This window comes from Scomber japonicus, chromosome 22, assembly GCF_027409825.1.
Source record: "Scomber japonicus isolate fScoJap1 chromosome 22, fScoJap1.pri, whole genome shotgun sequence".
NCBI classification, from domain to species: domain Eukaryota; kingdom Metazoa; phylum Chordata; class Actinopteri; order Scombriformes; family Scombridae; genus Scomber; species Scomber japonicus.
The window spans coordinates 7,811,623-7,828,379 of record NC_070599.1 but is presented as its reverse complement, the minus strand read 5'-3'; the positions used below and the strand labels follow the sequence as shown (position 1 = coordinate 7,828,379).

The following is a 16,757-nucleotide window of genomic DNA, read 5'->3' as shown; positions in this document are numbered from 1 at the left end:
TTCAATGACCGACTCCATTCTCCCTGACCTTCCTAATCTAGGACTCTGTCAGTGGTTTAAAATAGTTTTATTGCAGACAAACATCCACATAAATTATTAACAATTAAGAAAACCATTCGGGTTAACTTGAAAATGATTCCATATATGCTTACTGTACACCCTGAGCCACCCTCCTAGTGATCACTTCACTGTATAATGTAAAAAAACTGCACAAATCAGTTCAGTGATGCCAATCAGAGCTTAAAAAGTATTTTTGTTGTTGATAAAACAAGGGCAGGGGGCACTGAACACTCTTTCCAAATTAGGACTTCTGATTGGCCAATCAAACGCCAATCAGAAGTTTCAGTCTTCCCACTGAAGAACAGAGAATGTATAGAGAATCGGTTCATTCATCACAGCATTTGAAGCACGATGACTCCTTCAAACTTTGCTTTGTATTTCACATGTCTGTTTTTGGTGAATACAGGTAAGTTGTGATTTGCCTGTTGTTGTCTTTAAAGTGTAACCATATGATTGCATGTAACATGTTTTAATGCTTTCTGCAATACAGATCATTACAACAAATTAGCATTGAATGACTTATGCATTTCTTTTGTTTTCTTCATCTCCTCCTCAGCTCATATGACAACTTTACAACCAGCTATACGTTTTAAATCAGCTAATGTTGGGGAACATGTGACTTTGCAATGCTTTGGTCGAGATAATGTTGCAGTGATGTTCTACTGGTTTAAACAAACTCTGGGACAAAAACCAAAGCTTGTGACTACGTTCTATAGGCATAACAAAATTGGCGATCTTCATGACGAATTCAAGGAAGATCCACGTTTATCATTGGATACTCAGGACGATAAAAATCACTTGATGATCTCAGATTTGCGCATTTCAGACTCTGCTACTTACTTCTGTGTAAGTAGCAATTTATATGTCTTAAAATTTGTAGAGGGAATTTCTGTCAACGTAAAGGGTACAGGTTGGAACATCCAAGCTTTGGTGCATCAGTCGGCATCTGAGAGCATCCAGCCAGGAGACTCTATGACTCTGAACTGTACAGTACACACTGGGACCTGTGATGATGGAGAACACAGTGTTTACTGGTTCAAATACTCTGAAGAATCTCATCCAGGACTCATTTACACACATGGAGGCAGGAATGATCAGTGTGAGAGGAACACCAACACACAAACACACACCTGTTTCTACAACTTGCCGATGAAGAGTCTGAATCTTTCTCATGATGGGACCTACTACTGTGCTGTCGCCTCATGTGGACAGATACTGTTTGGAAACAAGACCAAGTTGGACGTTGAGCGTAAGTTACAATCGAGCCAAAGTCATCTCATTTGTTGAATAGTGAGAACTCCTTAAAGAATAGGTTTGGATTTTCTATCTTGATACTGAATGGTTGCTGTTATGATAACTCTATACCGACCATGAAGTAACACCACTGTAAGGACAATATCCACAGTCTTTGTTGTGTTAAAAATAAGCTTTCCAAAGTGTGGTTGAAGCTAATATGAGGCTTAAAAATGTAACAAAATCAAGATGGTATCTTCATCCTGGCAGCTCTGCCAACAAATATACATTTGAATGCCTTTACCATAGTTAACCAAGGTTTACTTCTTGTGGTGACTCAATCATACAAAAAGACTAATGCTAGACGAATACAGGTTGAGAATCAAAAACTGTTCCAATAGGTATGTAGGTATTGCATATGGAAGACTACTGAGTGCCTCACTTGAACTAAAGAATGAGTTTTTAGACGTCACAATTACTTATACTAAACTCTTTTTGTGACCTGCATGGACACCATGACCTAACCCTAACCCTTTTATTGTACATAGTGTATGGGCCTGTCACTTCTGTTACACTTGAAAAATTAAGATATACATGAGAAAACAGCTCTCTGTAATATCTACAGATGGGAAGGACTCTCCTGCCTTGGTGTATATCTTGAGTGGAGCTTTGGCGTTCACCACCATCCTGGTTGTTTTATTGGCTCTCACAGTGTGCATGATCAGCAGAAACTGCCAATGTACAGGTACTTTTAATTCTGTGTGGTTCGCAGCAAGTATTGGGGGCACATTTCATTTGAATAAAAATGACTCCTTATTTTGTGTGTCACAAACAGATTCAGTGACTTCTGCTCAGAATGTAGAGGTAAGTACTATGCTCTATTAAACATCTTTATTTTTATATTCCTGTAGGCTTTTGTTGCAGGTGTTGGTCAGCTTTGGTGGCTAGTTTGAATCTATTGATTAGCGTAATGTTATGTTGACTAGTGCACAAATTATTCATTTGAGCACATGAATAAGTTTGTTTCACCATGACAAATCTTTGCATGTGCCTTGTGTGCTGTATTATATATTGTACTGATTCACTATGTATTTTGTTAAAAGGTAAGTCAAGATGCAGACAACCTTCATTATGCTGCTATAAGGGATCGCAAGGCCAACAGACCAAGAAGACAGCAGGACAACACAATGACTGAATGTGTGTACTCCAGTGTAAAGCAGCAAAACTAAACATGTTCCATCTGAACTTTGATTGTGTCTACCAATACAACCTTTTATCAGGGTGATGGGACTTCTCATGAAATGCTAAAACGTCTGTCAAAACTATTTCACTTTCAATCAAATACTTTGAAAGCTTGCCTTGCAATGAACTGAACTCTTCTATGGACAAAACACATCTTCTATCTGAAGGTTTCTTTGAAGTGATGTCAGTTGAGAAACATACGCCCATTTCCACCGTCACTGCATTCTTCGCTGCCAAATATATGAGAAGTACACTCACACCTCTGCGGTGTTGGTGGGTTGGTTACGTAAAGTGTTTCCATCTTTGACATCACATATACAATACATAAGGCTCAAGGCATCACAGAGCATTCTTTGAACGTTGTTTGTTGAGATGTAAGTCTCTCTCGTGTCTTCTTTCTCGCTGTGGTTTCCAGTAGGATGTTTCTGTATCAGTGGTTCTCAAGTCTTCTCCTCTGTACACTGAGATTGGTTTGTTGTCTGTGCTGCCAGTTGGGTGAATATTATATTTATAATTATAAAATAAAGAAAAAACACAAGAGCTCGTGTGAAACAGTAGTGAAAAGTACTGATTTATAATGTTAATTCATTTTCTCTTTCTCCCTAAAATAATTGTTTTGTCTCACCAATGGTCGAAAACCTGAAAAAACATAAGCAGAAGAATCAAATGTTTTTATTTTTTGTTCATCACTTAATCTACTGGTCATCATTTCATAGTTTTTAAGAAAAAGTTACATTCTGACATTCTACATTCTCTACATTACATTATATTATGAGAGGTGTAGGAGTGTTTTAGAAGCTTGACTGTAGTTAAGAGTCAGAATATTTCAGCCTCTTCTGATCAATTTTTGCCATTGACCCTAGTCCTTTCTTAACGTAGATGTCAGTATGAAAAGGATAGAGTTACATGCCACCTCTGCCACTTCCTTTTAAACTGGATATTTACTGAGAGCTGAGCTTTAATAACAGCAACTATTCAGTGTCCCTGTCATAAAGGCACCCAGCATCAAATGAAGTGGAGAGGTTGACCAAGGCTGCCAGTTTTAAATCATTTAACATAGCCTGATATCTGTAGAAAGCTATTTTACACATCATACACAAACAGAAAAAAAATAATGAATTGAATTAACTGGACACATTATCTAGCCCTAATTTAACTTTATTACAAATATGTCTGAAGACTCTTTGATCATTTTGATGTAAACTTTTAGGTCCACATATTAGCCTTTTCTGAATCCTTCAGCTACTTTGCAAAGAAAAAGTTTAGTTTGTGTTTTTGTATCTCATTTGTAAAACCTTGCTTTGTGCTATTTTCACATAATTGTATTTTTTTCTTTCTTTTTCTTTTTTTACTTGTGCTGTATATACTGTGCTACCATCATTCATCTTTTATTACGCACAACAGTCCACATACAGTTTACCACATACAACATAGACTCTGAGGGCAAATGTGAAAGCAGAGAACTAACATATGATGATATATGATGTCAAACATCCTAAAAACAAACAGTTTCTAAGAAAAGCTACGTTCGTGTTAACCACAAAAAATGTGATGTGGTTTTTTTTGTGTGTTGCTACATTTGCTGGATACCCAAGTATTTGATTTACTCAGCAGCCAATCAGATCACCAAAATGAATACGATGAACCAATCAGATACCTGACAGATGTGACAATGATGTGTCCTGCATGGTGAATTCACACTGCTGCCACAGTCACTTGGTCACATCACAGCAAGTCACAAGTGCTTGTGGAGAAGATGGAGAAGTTGATGCTGAGCCTGCTAAATGTTTTCCTGCTCTGCTCTGTGTGTAAGTAACCAATAATCCTTCTTGTGAATGTGTTTTATGTGCACACAAAAGAGACTCAATCCTCTTTATTTTGTTTGTTTTAGGTGAAGCACAGTTAAGGGACGTCCTTCAACCTGTTTCTTTCCAGTCAGCAGCGCTAGGAGAAGCTGTTTCTATTACATGTCATATTTCTAGTTCTGTAAGACATAGAGTATGGTACAAAGTGACGACTACTAGGAGACTACAGATAGTGGCCACAACAGATATTTTTTATAATCTGACAACATTTGATGACCAATTTCGTCAGCGTTATGCTATAAAATTTAACAACACCAGCAATCATCTGAGCATATCTGCAACAACGTGGGAAGATGTTGGCACATACTACTGTGGAGCAATGCGCTTAAACAGCATTATGATTGGAGAAGGAACCTTTCTGATGCTAAAAGGTATTAATTCTCTGTTGATTATGACAGAAGCAGTGATAAATTCAGCTGAATGTGAACATAATGCAAATAATCACAGTTGATTTCTTTCTTAAGGTGCAAAGATGATCAGTGACTCTGTCATCCAGAAGCCAGAGTCTGTGTCAGTGCAGCCAGGACGCTCTGTGACTCTCAGCTGTTCTGTTCACACTGACCGCTGTGCAGCAGAACACACTCATGTCCTGTGGCTGAAAAACTCTGATCATTCTGCTCCAGAGATGATTCACTCCTCTGGGAATAAAAACAACTCCTGCCAGAAGACTGAGACTGGCTCTGGAGAAGCTACCTGTGTGTACCACCTTCTTATGAGGAACCTGAGCTCTGATGATGCTGGAACCTACTACTGTGCTGTGACTTCATGTGGAGAAGTAATGTTTGGAAAAGGGACCAAGATTAATATTAACAGTAAGACAACAACAGTTACAAGTGTAAGATGTTAGTCCAAGATTTAAATTTGAAAAGAAGTGGTACTTTGATAATTAACAAGGCATCTCTAAGATTCTCTGTGTGTCTCTATGAGATGAATTCTGAATTCTTAGGTCAGGATGCTAATATGCTCACAGTGACAATGGTAAGACGTTGATGTTTAGCGGCTATAATGTTAACTATGTAAGCTTAGTGTGGAAGCATGCTAACATCTTCTAATTAGCACAAGTAATAGATAAATGTCATTCATTTTGCAGATATTTGGTCATAAACCAAAGTTTTGAACATACTGAAATTTTGACTTAACGATGAGAAACGATGAAAATGTAATGATCATTAACCATATTACTACACTTCATCCTGAGAGGGACATGAACATCTATACTAAATTGGCAATTCATTTAAGTTGAAGAAACATTTCATGTTACGCTACTGGAAAGGTAGGCCCAAGAGAGACAGCGCAAAAGTCAGTTGCCGACATTGTCTGATGACCGGACATATACCAGTTGAGATATTTCAGCTTAAACTGACCATTAAACAGGTGGACGTTGCCACTCCTAGAGCAACGCTCAATGGTTTCATATTATTACATAAACTTAAGTTGTCTGGGTGTGATAACTCAGATGGATGTTGGTTGACAAAAATGTTGTAATGATATGTGTTAGATGGAAAAACATTTTCTGTAACAATATCGGTCAAAGTAAGATTTCTGTTCACATGTGTTGTCATTTACAGAGATTGTTCAAAAGCTTGTTTTTTCTTCTCTTGAAAGGAGATAAAGGCAAACCAGCTGGACTGAGTGCAACCTTTATTGCGCTAATCATGTCAAACATCATTCTTGGGATGGCAACACTTCTACTTACAGGGGCACTTTTCAAGAGTTGGAGAAAAGATCCCACAGGTATTTAAAATGATGCATTCTATTGATTGACTGTATATCTGTAGGAAAATAAGGGTAATATCTGTTGTTATATGATGCAGGGACTAGCACTGATAAGACATGTCTCTGTTTTCAGTTCTATCAAGATTCTCCGATGGATCCCCTGAAGGCAATCAGGTGCATTTTCTTTAATATAATATATTGTGTATCTCAGTTACACTCGTCCAGTGACAGATGTTAACTTAATGAATATATCTGTCATGTCTGTAAGTCCAAACTGTCAGAAAAAGTCTAAAACATTTGCATTTCCATGTATTTCAGACTGAAAATGTTGTCTACGCAGCAGTGAGTTCAGCTAACAGAAGCTCCTCCAGCAGGCCAGCTCCAGTCGAACACAATGAAGACAGTGTAGTTTATTCTGATGTCACGTACTGTCAAAAGCATGTACAGATATAGTCCTGACAAGTGAAAGAAGGGAAAGAATGAAGAATTAAAGAATTAAAACTACATTTGATGTGATCGCTTTCAAGTATAGAAGATAAGTGCCAAGTTTTCTCCTTCACTGAGGCATCAATGTAAACCTTTACTGCACCTGACTGGTTGAACTCTACAATCACAATTGATTTGTTTAATGGTCTTATTCTTTTAGCATATTTTGCATGATGAATGAAAATAAACTAGTTACTATATTTCTAAGTATTTAAACATAAATATATAGAGGGACTACTTTAAAGTCAGTAAATACAGTACAGTAACGGCAAACTGTCACTTCGGGTCTCAGCATACAGTCAAGTGTCAAATGACTAATGGATGCTGCACAATGATGAACAACATGAGGAGTAAAGCAGAATTACTAACTGGGATGGTTGAATTTAAAGGTGGTGAGACAAGTACTGCATTTGTCATAGAAGAAATGAAAAGTCTTTGTACGATTATTACAGAGAACTGTCAGCTGACACAGCATGCCGAGTCTTTACCAAACTATTGTGTCACTTACAGGTAGAACAAAAGCTTAAATAGATGAAACCTTAATCAGTGAAACTAAAGACAACCTACAAAAATGTTGGCCCACTTAGTGTGATTTATTTTTGGTTAATGTATTGTACTGTGATGCATATACTCATGGCTGCACTTGTGTGAATCATTGTGAATCAAAAATAAACCTGTATATAATTAGTTCAGCCTTCAAGCAGCCACAGTTGCAGGTACAAGGTAGTAGATTCCTCCTAATCCTAGCCATTGTTCTGTCCCAACCACAAAAATACCAGACAAATACTAAAGGTGTGATACAATACCATGCACCATGTCCACGTTATCTATAAAGACACAGTAAGATGTCAGTTAGATTATCTTTAGCTTCCTTTCTATGACCTACATTTGACGTTGCTGGCCTCTGCCACTTCCTTCACCTCTGTGCTTAAATCAGGAGATGAAGCAAAGGCAAGGCAGCTTTATTTATATAGCACATTTCATACACAGGGGCAACTCAATGTGCTTTACATACAAACAAACATTTAACAGTAAGAATTGTAAGCAAAAAAAACATACAATTAAAAAATAATAATTAAAGAAACCCAATTATAGTAGAAATTGGAAACATTAAAACATACAATTAAAAAAAGAACCCAATTGCAATAAAAATAAGACAGTATAGAAAAATAGAAAGAGAGAAATAAAATAAAAAATCTAGACTAAAATAGAGCATAAAATATGAGTGCAGCATAAAATAATGATTTGCATTAAAAGCATTAAAAGAACATACAGTGCAATGAAAGATTAAAATGTACAGTGCTTTAAAAGAGCTCAGTCATAAGCACATGAAAAGAGAAACGTTTTGTAGAGATTGTGACCACACGTGGAAATGTTACTTTTAAGTAGAATCAGGTAGCATGTGCAACATAATAATTATATTCTAGATTTTCTATTGATTAGCATAATACCAACACCCCTATATCATTTACAGTACAAATATACGTTTGTAGTATCATATGTTCATATGGGCTCAGGTTGTGTGTCTTTCATGACGAAGTGTTACACCTCATCACAGAAACAGGCCACACCTTTCTTGTGGTCGGCAGTAGAAAGAAGAGGACTTATTCATTGGTGGAGTTTGGTCATGTGGTTGTTCAGGACCTTTTACTCTGTGTGTCAGTACTGTAGTTTCAAGCAGGATGTCGTCAATTGGTTTCGGAAAAAACATATATAACTTCTCTACACCTCTAGGACTTTCAGTAGATCACAGCATGTGTCCGAGGTATTGTCACTGCTTTACTGGTCGGATGAACAAGAAAGGAAAGACAGTTAAGGGAAGGTGTTTGATGAGAAAGCACATTACTACCATTATCAACCTCTTGTGATATTTTCTAAATCCAATCTTATCGATAGCTTAAAATCATCCTATCCCATCATCTCAACACTGAAATTACATGCGATTGTGTATGCAGGTGACTGAAGGCATTCCTAAAATGTACTCAAGGTTTGAGATGGATATCATCTAAAAATATACAAATACAAATGTTTTATATATTGGTTTAACATGTTTGTGTAGCTGAATTTCTTTTGTTGATATCTGAATTCAATGTAAATTCAATTGACACTGACGACAACAATGACACTGTGTAAAGAGACAAACAGTGAAATAACTTTGTTACAGCTATGTTTATTTAAACATTGATACACAGTGTGTCCATGTTTGCTAATTTTATGTAATCTGTGACAATATTGTAATGATATATTTTAAGTGAATGTTTTGAGCGTTGTCCCTTCCTGTAAAACTGGATATTTAGTTAGTAGTAGTAAACCTTGCATTCTGCTACTTTCACGTTATTATATTTCTTTTTTTTTTACTCATACAGTATATGCTGTGCTACCGTCATTCATCTTGTATTATCAGTTTACAACATACAATATAGACTCTGCTGGCAAATGTGAAAGTAGAGGACCGACATACAATGCCACATGATGTCAAACATTCTAAAAACATGAGCAGTTTCTAAGAAAAGCTACGTTAGTGTTAACCACAAAAAATGTGATGTAAGCTTTTTTTGTTGCTACTTTTGCTACACACCAAATTATTTGATTTACTAAGCAGCCAATCAGGTAAACCAAGTTGAATGCGATGAACCAATCACATGCCTGGCAGATGTGACATGGTTGGATGTGCATGGTGAATTTGTTCACACTGCTGCCACAGTCACTCAGCAAGTCACAAGTGCATGTGGAGAAGATGGAGAAGTTGATGCTGAGCCTGTTAAATGTTTTCCTGCTCTGCTCTGTGTGTAAGTAACTAATAATTCTTCTTGTGAATGTGTTTTATGTGCACACAAAAGAGACTCATTCCTGTTTATTTTGTTTGTTTTAGGTGAAGCACAGTTAAGTGACGTCCTTCAACCTGTTTCTTTCCAGTCAGCAGCGCTAGGAGAAGCTGTTTCTATTACATGTCATATTTCTAGTTCTGTAAGACATAGAGTATGGTACAAAGTGACAACTACTAGGAGACTACAGATAGTGGCCACAACAGATACTTTTTATAATCTGACAATATTTGGCAGCCAATTTCGTCAACGTTATGCTATAAAATATGACAGCACCAGCAATCATCTGAGCATATCTGCAACAACGTGGGAAGATGTTGGCACATACTACTGTGGAGCAATGCGCATAAACGACATGCTGATTGCAGAAGGAACCTTTCTGATGCTAAAAGGTATTAATTCTCTGTTGATAATGATAGAAGCAGTGATAAATTCAGCTGAATGTGAACATAATGCAAATAATCACAGTTAATTTCTTTCTTAAGGTGCAAAGATGATCAGTGACTCTGTCATCCAGAAGCCAGAGTCTGAGTCAGTGCAGCCAGGACGCTCTGTGGCTCTCAGCTGTTCTGTTCACACTGACCGCTGTGCAGCAGAACACACTCATGTCCTGTGGCTGAAAAACTCTGATCATTCTGCTCCAGAGATGATTCACTCCTCTGGGAATAAAAACGACACCTGCCAGAAGACTGAGACTGGCTCTGGAGAAGCTACCTGTGTGTACCACCTTCTTATGAGGAACCTGAGCTCTGATGATGCTGGAACCTACTACTGTGCTGTGACTTCATGTGGAGAAGTACTGCTGGGAAAAGGGACCAGGATTAAAATGAACAGTAAGACAACAACTGTTAGAAGTATTAGGTGTCAGTCCAAGATAAATGAAAAGTTAATGATCACCAACCTTATTACTACACTTCATCCTGAGGGGGAAATTAACATCTATACTAAATTTCATGGCAATTCATTCAAAAGTTGAAGACACATTTCATGTCACGCCACTGGGAAGGTAGCACCAAGAGAGAGAGAGCGAAAAAATCAGTAAGATACTTTGTTTAAGGACCAGAAAGATTTTATGCCAATACACTGAGTAAATATAGAGATATTTCACAGCATAAATGAACACTCTGATGTGCTAGCAACGCTAAAAAGTCATGAGACCACCAAAGCCAGTGGTATTCATTCCCCTGGAGAACATACATGACTACAAAATTGAATGGCCAAAGCTGTTGAGATATTTTAACTTGAACTGACATTAAATGGATCCGCATTGCCACCATTATAGCCATACTCAATGGTTTCATTTTCTGAGAACAGTTCTTTTTTTGACTTAAGACGTACGGGTGTGATAACTCAGAAGGGTGTTGCTTGACAAAAACACTAAAACAGTTCCTCTAACAGAATGTATTATACTAAGTAAGAATTCTGTTCGAGCAGTTGTTAAATAGTGAGAACTCAAAGACTAGGTCTCCGTTTTTCATCTTAATACAATACTCACATGCCCGTAAGTATGAACGGTTGCTGTTACAATTCCTTCTGTCTTTACAAACCACGAAGCAACTCCCTATAGAAACATCGCTGTAAAGACAATATCCACAGTTTTTTTTGCATCCAAATATGCTTTGTGGAGCCGGACATCATATGAAGCTTAAACATTTCAGAATTTAAAGCAAATCAAGTTGATATTTTCAATACACTTTTTGTGACCTGCATGGAGAGTGGGAGTATTTACAATGATCCTTCTATTGTACATACTGTATGAACATATGGTCAGTAGTGTTTTAAGGTAGACTTGATCCTGAATCCAGACCTTTCCTGTACGCACCAATAAGATATACATGAAAAAACTGTCTACAGTAATGTCTACAGATGGAAATGACTCTCCTGCCTTGGTGTATATCGTGAGTGGAGCTTTGGCGTTCACCACCATCCTGGTTGTTTTATTGGCTCTCACAGTGTGCATGATGATCAGAAACTGCCAACGTACAGGTACTTTTAATTCTGTGTGGTTCACAGCAAGTAAAGGGGGCTCATTTCATTTGAATAAAAATGACTCTTTATTTTGTGTGTCACCAACAGATTCAGTGACTTCTGCTCAGAATGTAGAGGTAAGTACTATGCTCTATTTAACATCTTTGCATGTGCCTTGTGCGCTGTATTATATATTGTACTGATTCACTATGTATTTTGTTAACAGGTAAATCAAGATGCAGACAACCTTCATTATGCTGCTATAAGGGATCGCAAGGCCAACAGACCAAGAAGACAGCAGGACAACACAATGACTGAATGTGTGTACTCCAGTGTAAAGCAGCAAAACTGAACATGTTTCATCTGCACTTTGATTGTGTCTACCAATACAACCTTTTATCAGGGTAATGGGACTTCTCATGAAATGCTAAACCGTCTTTCAAAACTATTTCACTTTCAATCAAATACTTTGGAAGCTTGCCTTGCAATGAACTGAACTCTTCTATGGACAAAACACATCTTCTATCTGAAGGTTTCTTTGAAGTGATGTCAGTTGAGAAACATACGCCCATTTCCACCATCACTGCATTCTTCGCTGCCAAATATATGAGAAGTACACTCACACCTCTGCGGTGTTGGTGAGTTGGTTACGTAAAGAGTTTCCATCTTTGACATCACATATACAATACAAAAGGCTTAAGGCATCATAGAGCATTCTTTGAACGTTGTTTGTTGTACATGTTGCCACAAAGACAGAGATGTAAGAGGCTTTTTGTAACATCTTTGCTGTTGATAATAAAAAGAAGAGATTGAGTGACAATGAGTGATAATGTCAAATCAGCTGGTCTGAGTCCAACCACAATTCACAGTATAAATATGATATAACTTTACTGACATGTTTGTATTGTATTGTAATGTTGCTCAGGTTGTGTGTCTTTCATGACTCAAATGTTACGCTGACACTTCAGCTTCATCACAGAAACAGGCCACACCTTTCTTGTGGTCGGCAGTAGAAAGAAGAGGTCTTATTCATTGGTGGAGTTTGGTCATGTGGCTGTTTAGGACCTTTTACTCTGTGTGTAGGTACTGTAGTTTCAAGCAGGATGTCCTCATTTTGTTGCGAAAATAGTTACGCAACTTCTCCCCACCTCTAGGACTTTCAATAGATCACAGGAAACTCTTTTTGTGATCAACATGTAAATTAAGAAACCTAAATGCATTGATGTTCTACAACGCAGTGTGTCTCTGAATGACCGCAGACACCTTGTTATTTAGCTTTGTGGTTAGGAAAATCTGAACTAAATGTTATGTTTAAACAAAGGATGCAAGTTGATCATGTGTCTGAGGTATTGTCACTGCTTTACTGGTCGGATTAACAAAAAATCAGACAAGGAAAGAGAGAAAAGAGAGGTGGATTGATGAGAAAGCACATCACCACCATCATGAACCTTGTGTGATATTTTTAAATCAAATGATATTAAAAAAATCATCCTATGCCATTATTTCAACACTGAATTTACTTGAGATTGTGTTTTTAGGTGACTGAAAGCATTCTAAAATGTACATAGCTGGATATCATCTAAAATTGTATATATATATATATATATGATATGATATGAATAAATTGACTGTCATTATTTAAAATGAATGATGAATGGATTTTGTTAGCTAAGTCACACTGTATAAAGAGACAAACAATGATCAAACTTCATCATAGTTACTTTTATTTAAAAATTGCAACACAACCAAACAATAAAAATGTTTGTTGCGCCATGGATTTCACCATCTCTTACTGATATAAACCAAGAGACAAATAGTTAGAAAGAGCAACAGAATCCCAAATCTAGTGATGGACAGCCAGACTAAGATTTGAATCTGTGCCATTGGGTCTTCAGCATCATCTCTGATGAGCAGCTTGCTTCCACTTCCAAACAGTATCTCCCCACAGGAGGCCACAGCACAGTAATACGTTCCAGCATCAGAGGAGCTCAAGTTCATTTTCTGAAAATGATAGGCACAGCTTTGTGACAGTGACGGTGCCATAGGGACATGTCTAGACTGATCCACGTGGGTCTGAACTATTCCCTGGCGAGATCCGTGTCTGAACCAGTAAATTCTGCGTTCTCCACCACAGGTTCCACTTTGTACTGTGCAGTTGAACATCACAGAGCCGCCTGGTCTGATGGTCTCAGATGATGGCTCCTGGATAATTTCTTTGTGGTTGACTTCTAAATCCACAGAGAATTAACTGTCAGAGATTAAATGTAAAACAACAAAAACAAAAAAACATTCCTGTGTCTGTATTTTTAGGGCCCTGAATGTTACTTTTCTTTTTTTCAAAATCTGGGAATTTGCATACTTTTACTTTGAGTATTAAAAAGTAGGTTTCTCTTTTTGTTCTGTTCTGTTTTAAATGCTGTTATTTATATCTGTCAAACTGTTGTAAAAACACATTAAGATTCTGCTAAAGCTCCAGGTGATTATAATAAAACTATTGTTGTTGTAAGCTTTGCATTTCACTGACAGTAAATCAAGCATAATGAAAAACATAAGCACAATACCTTTGACACTTAGAAAGACTCCTTCTCCAAATTCAATCTTGTGGGAGTGTGAGATTCCACAGAAATATGAAGCTGAATCTGAGAGCTGGACGGTGGAGATGTGTAAATGATTCGTCCCTTCCTTCATGTCCACAGAGAATCGAGGAATCTTCTCTGACCAGTGTGAGACATTGGGTGATTTATCATACTTATAAATAGTAAACAGGCCCTGTGGTCCTTTTCCCAAAGTTTGACGGTACCAGGAGAAGTGCATTGCCACTTGGCTGTCACAGAAGCAATGTAAAGTCACATTGTCCCCAACAGTGGCAGATATAACTCCAGAGTCCTGTGTGAGCACTGAAGACTCAGTCACTGCTGACAGATAAACTGGGTCAAAAAGATATGATGTTAGAAACATGAGCTACCATTCAATTTTCAGGCTCAATCAAACACTGAATCTATGTTATATAAAGCAACTTACATAATCCACAGAGAATCATATACAGGAGCATCGTCTCAAATGTCCGGACTGAAAGCGTTGAGCAAAAGAGTACACCACAGCTAAAATATGAGGTTGCATTTGATTGGTTATTAATAGGGTCAAAACGTGTGACACTTAAACCTTTGTCTTGGCCTCCATAGGAAATGAATTTTCTAACATGACAGTAACACAGCATTATGCAATATGTAGGTTCTTCTATCTTTCTCAAGTTCAAAACCGAAAGGAAGAAACATAATGCCTGTACAAAAATATTTGAAAGAAATATAACAGCTAAGACATAAAAAAATACATGTGGTATTAAAAAACTCAATTGAAGCTATACAGCTGTACAGCATCTGTACACTTGTACAATTTAAAAGTTTCTCTCAAATTCACTTGTTTAAAAAAATAATGTTTTAAAATGTTGTCCTCTTTCATACAAGTATAACCAGAGGGTGTACACTAACTATACCTCCATTCCAACTAGTTTGTTTCAATGGATATTTTATTATATAAACTGATTCATTTTTTTTCCATTACTGATCATTAAACTGAATTGACTACATGGGGTTGATGGGATTTGCTTTTGGTACAACATGTTAGGAAAGTTCACAGCATTGGTAGAAGCACAAAAAGTGTGTAACACATACGCAAGACACAAGAAGAAGGAAGTAACACACAGCTTTATGAAGGGGGCTATTGCTGGATCTGAGATGTGGAGTTCAGAAAAAAACCTAATCGCAGCATCTCCTTGATGTTCAAGAATAATGGAGAAAAATGACAGAACTGGAGTTAAGTAAACCCAGTCACAGTTTTGCCCACTCTGATAACATGCAGCTGTGACACCATTCCTTGTAAAACTGTGTAGTCAGCTGAGGGTTGGCAGCCAGGAAGATGTGATATTCCGATTTTGCATACCAAACCTTGGGTAAACAGGAGATTGGCCCATTGGGGGCTGGTGTAACACTGCTTGCTGTCTCACTGTTTCCCTGAGAGACACACGCTGCACTCTCTGGTTTGATAAATAGCTGTACCAGGCAAATGGAGACACAGATCTACTTTTGAGTGACGCTAGACGGAGTGAGATGTGTTTCTTTCCCCCTAACATTGACTGACATAGCGCTCATGGATGAGTTCAGCTGTGGGCTTTGTGCGGCTAATGCTGCCTTCAGTTGGATGAGTCTGCCCACTGTCTGCTTCACTTATGGAGGAAAGAAGACTTAGGGGGAAAGAAGAGAGACAGGGTTGCCTCTGTGAGCAGCTGGTAGAAGCAGCCTGAGCCACTACCATCCTAGCATTACAAAGGGTTGGAGAGGTGGAGAGATGGATGTACATAACTATGGTAGTAAAGGGCCGTCCACCCTCAGAATAATAACTGTAACAATATCGAAGAGAACATCCACAATTATGAACAATAATGTCAAGCATGCCCTAACCCTAAGGAAAATGGATATTAATTACCTGTTACTGCTCTACATTGTACAGAGAAAGAAAAAGAAAACCAGAAGGGTCCACAGACCAGTGCCGATTAAGTGTGTTGCTCAAAAGTATTTTGGAACCAATATGACCCAACCGACAGCAGATGTTGAAGTGCAATGTGCAAAAGTACCTACCCAAAAATTACCTCTGGCTGTCATCTGAGTAGCAAAGCTGCATTAAAATATATATATCTATTATAATAAATGTATTTTAACAGTGTTCTTTTTTAAACGCGTTATTAACCTGTGCATGTTGTGTTTGACCCTTGTCCCAGCCTATAGTGGCAGTAACATTTAGGATAACAAGCAGAGTCTCATATACCAGACATACAGCTGATACAGAGAAACATTCTCCTGCTCGCCTAAGGTGTGTTTATGAGCATGAGTGTGTGTGAGTGAGGAGGAGAGAGAGACAGATTGTGCATTTTGCTCTTATTACATTTTTCTCTCTCTTTGCTCTGTGTGCGTGTTTGTGTGTGTGAGAGAGAGTGTATGTATGTATGTATGTATTTATGTATGTGTGTGTGTGTGAGTGTGTGAGAGAGAGAGTGTGAGTGTGTGTGTGTGTGAGTGAGAGAGAGAGAGAGAGAGAGAGTGCGAGAGTGTGCGTGTGTGTGTGTGAGAGGGTGTATGTGTGTGTGGGAGAGAGAGAGAGAGAGAGAGAGAGAGAGAGAGAGAGAGAGAGAGAGAGAGTGAGTGTGAGTGTGAGTGTGTGTGTGTGAAAGGGTGAGTGAATGTAAACTACTTCCAAACAGGTATCAAACCTGACAGCAGATTTTTTGACCATGCAGTATCTAATTCTACTGGTTTGTTTCAATAATAATAAACATGCATAAAGCAAGCACATGTGTCCTCTCCCATGG

General features: G+C 37.8%; 4 protein-coding genes across 4 annotated transcripts; 3 read left to right on the top strand and 1 right to left on the bottom strand.

The window, feature by feature from the left end:
* The first annotated feature begins 411 nt into the window (after positions 1 to 411).
* LOC128383411 (uncharacterized) lies at positions 412 to 2,522 on the top strand. The gene is made up of 5 exons (XM_053343038.1): positions 412 to 466; positions 617 to 1,309; positions 1,919 to 2,038; positions 2,129 to 2,157; positions 2,397 to 2,522. Exons 1-5 carry the CDS (start codon positions 412 to 414, stop codon positions 2,520 to 2,522), a joined length of 1,023 nt encoding a protein of 340 aa, XP_053199013.1.
* Positions 2,523 to 4,291: 1,769 nt separating this feature from the next.
* Positions 4,292 to 6,569, top strand: LOC128383410 (immunoglobulin kappa light chain-like). Its single transcript, XM_053343037.1, has 6 exons — positions 4,292 to 4,343; positions 4,427 to 4,771; positions 4,865 to 5,212; positions 6,006 to 6,134; positions 6,250 to 6,290; positions 6,435 to 6,569. The coding sequence occupies exons 1-6, from the start codon at positions 4,292 to 4,294 to the stop codon at positions 6,567 to 6,569; spliced, it is 1,050 nt and encodes a 349-aa protein (XP_053199012.1).
* Positions 6,570 to 9,339: 2,770 nt separating this feature from the next.
* LOC128383408 (signal-regulatory protein beta-2-like) lies at positions 9,340 to 11,747 on the top strand. Its single transcript, XM_053343036.1, has 6 exons — positions 9,340 to 9,391; positions 9,475 to 9,819; positions 9,913 to 10,260; positions 11,282 to 11,413; positions 11,504 to 11,532; positions 11,622 to 11,747. The coding sequence occupies exons 1-6, from the start codon at positions 9,340 to 9,342 to the stop codon at positions 11,745 to 11,747; spliced, it is 1,032 nt and encodes a 343-aa protein (XP_053199011.1).
* Positions 11,748 to 13,174: 1,427 nt separating this feature from the next.
* On the bottom strand, positions 13,175 to 14,447 carry LOC128383407 (uncharacterized). Its single transcript, XM_053343035.1, has 3 exons — positions 14,417 to 14,447; positions 13,957 to 14,322; positions 13,175 to 13,623 (listed from the first exon to the last, which is right to left on the bottom strand). The coding sequence occupies exons 1-3, from the start codon at positions 14,445 to 14,447 to the stop codon at positions 13,175 to 13,177; spliced, it is 846 nt and encodes a 281-aa protein (XP_053199010.1).
* Positions 14,448 to 16,757: the final 2,310 nt, after the last annotated feature.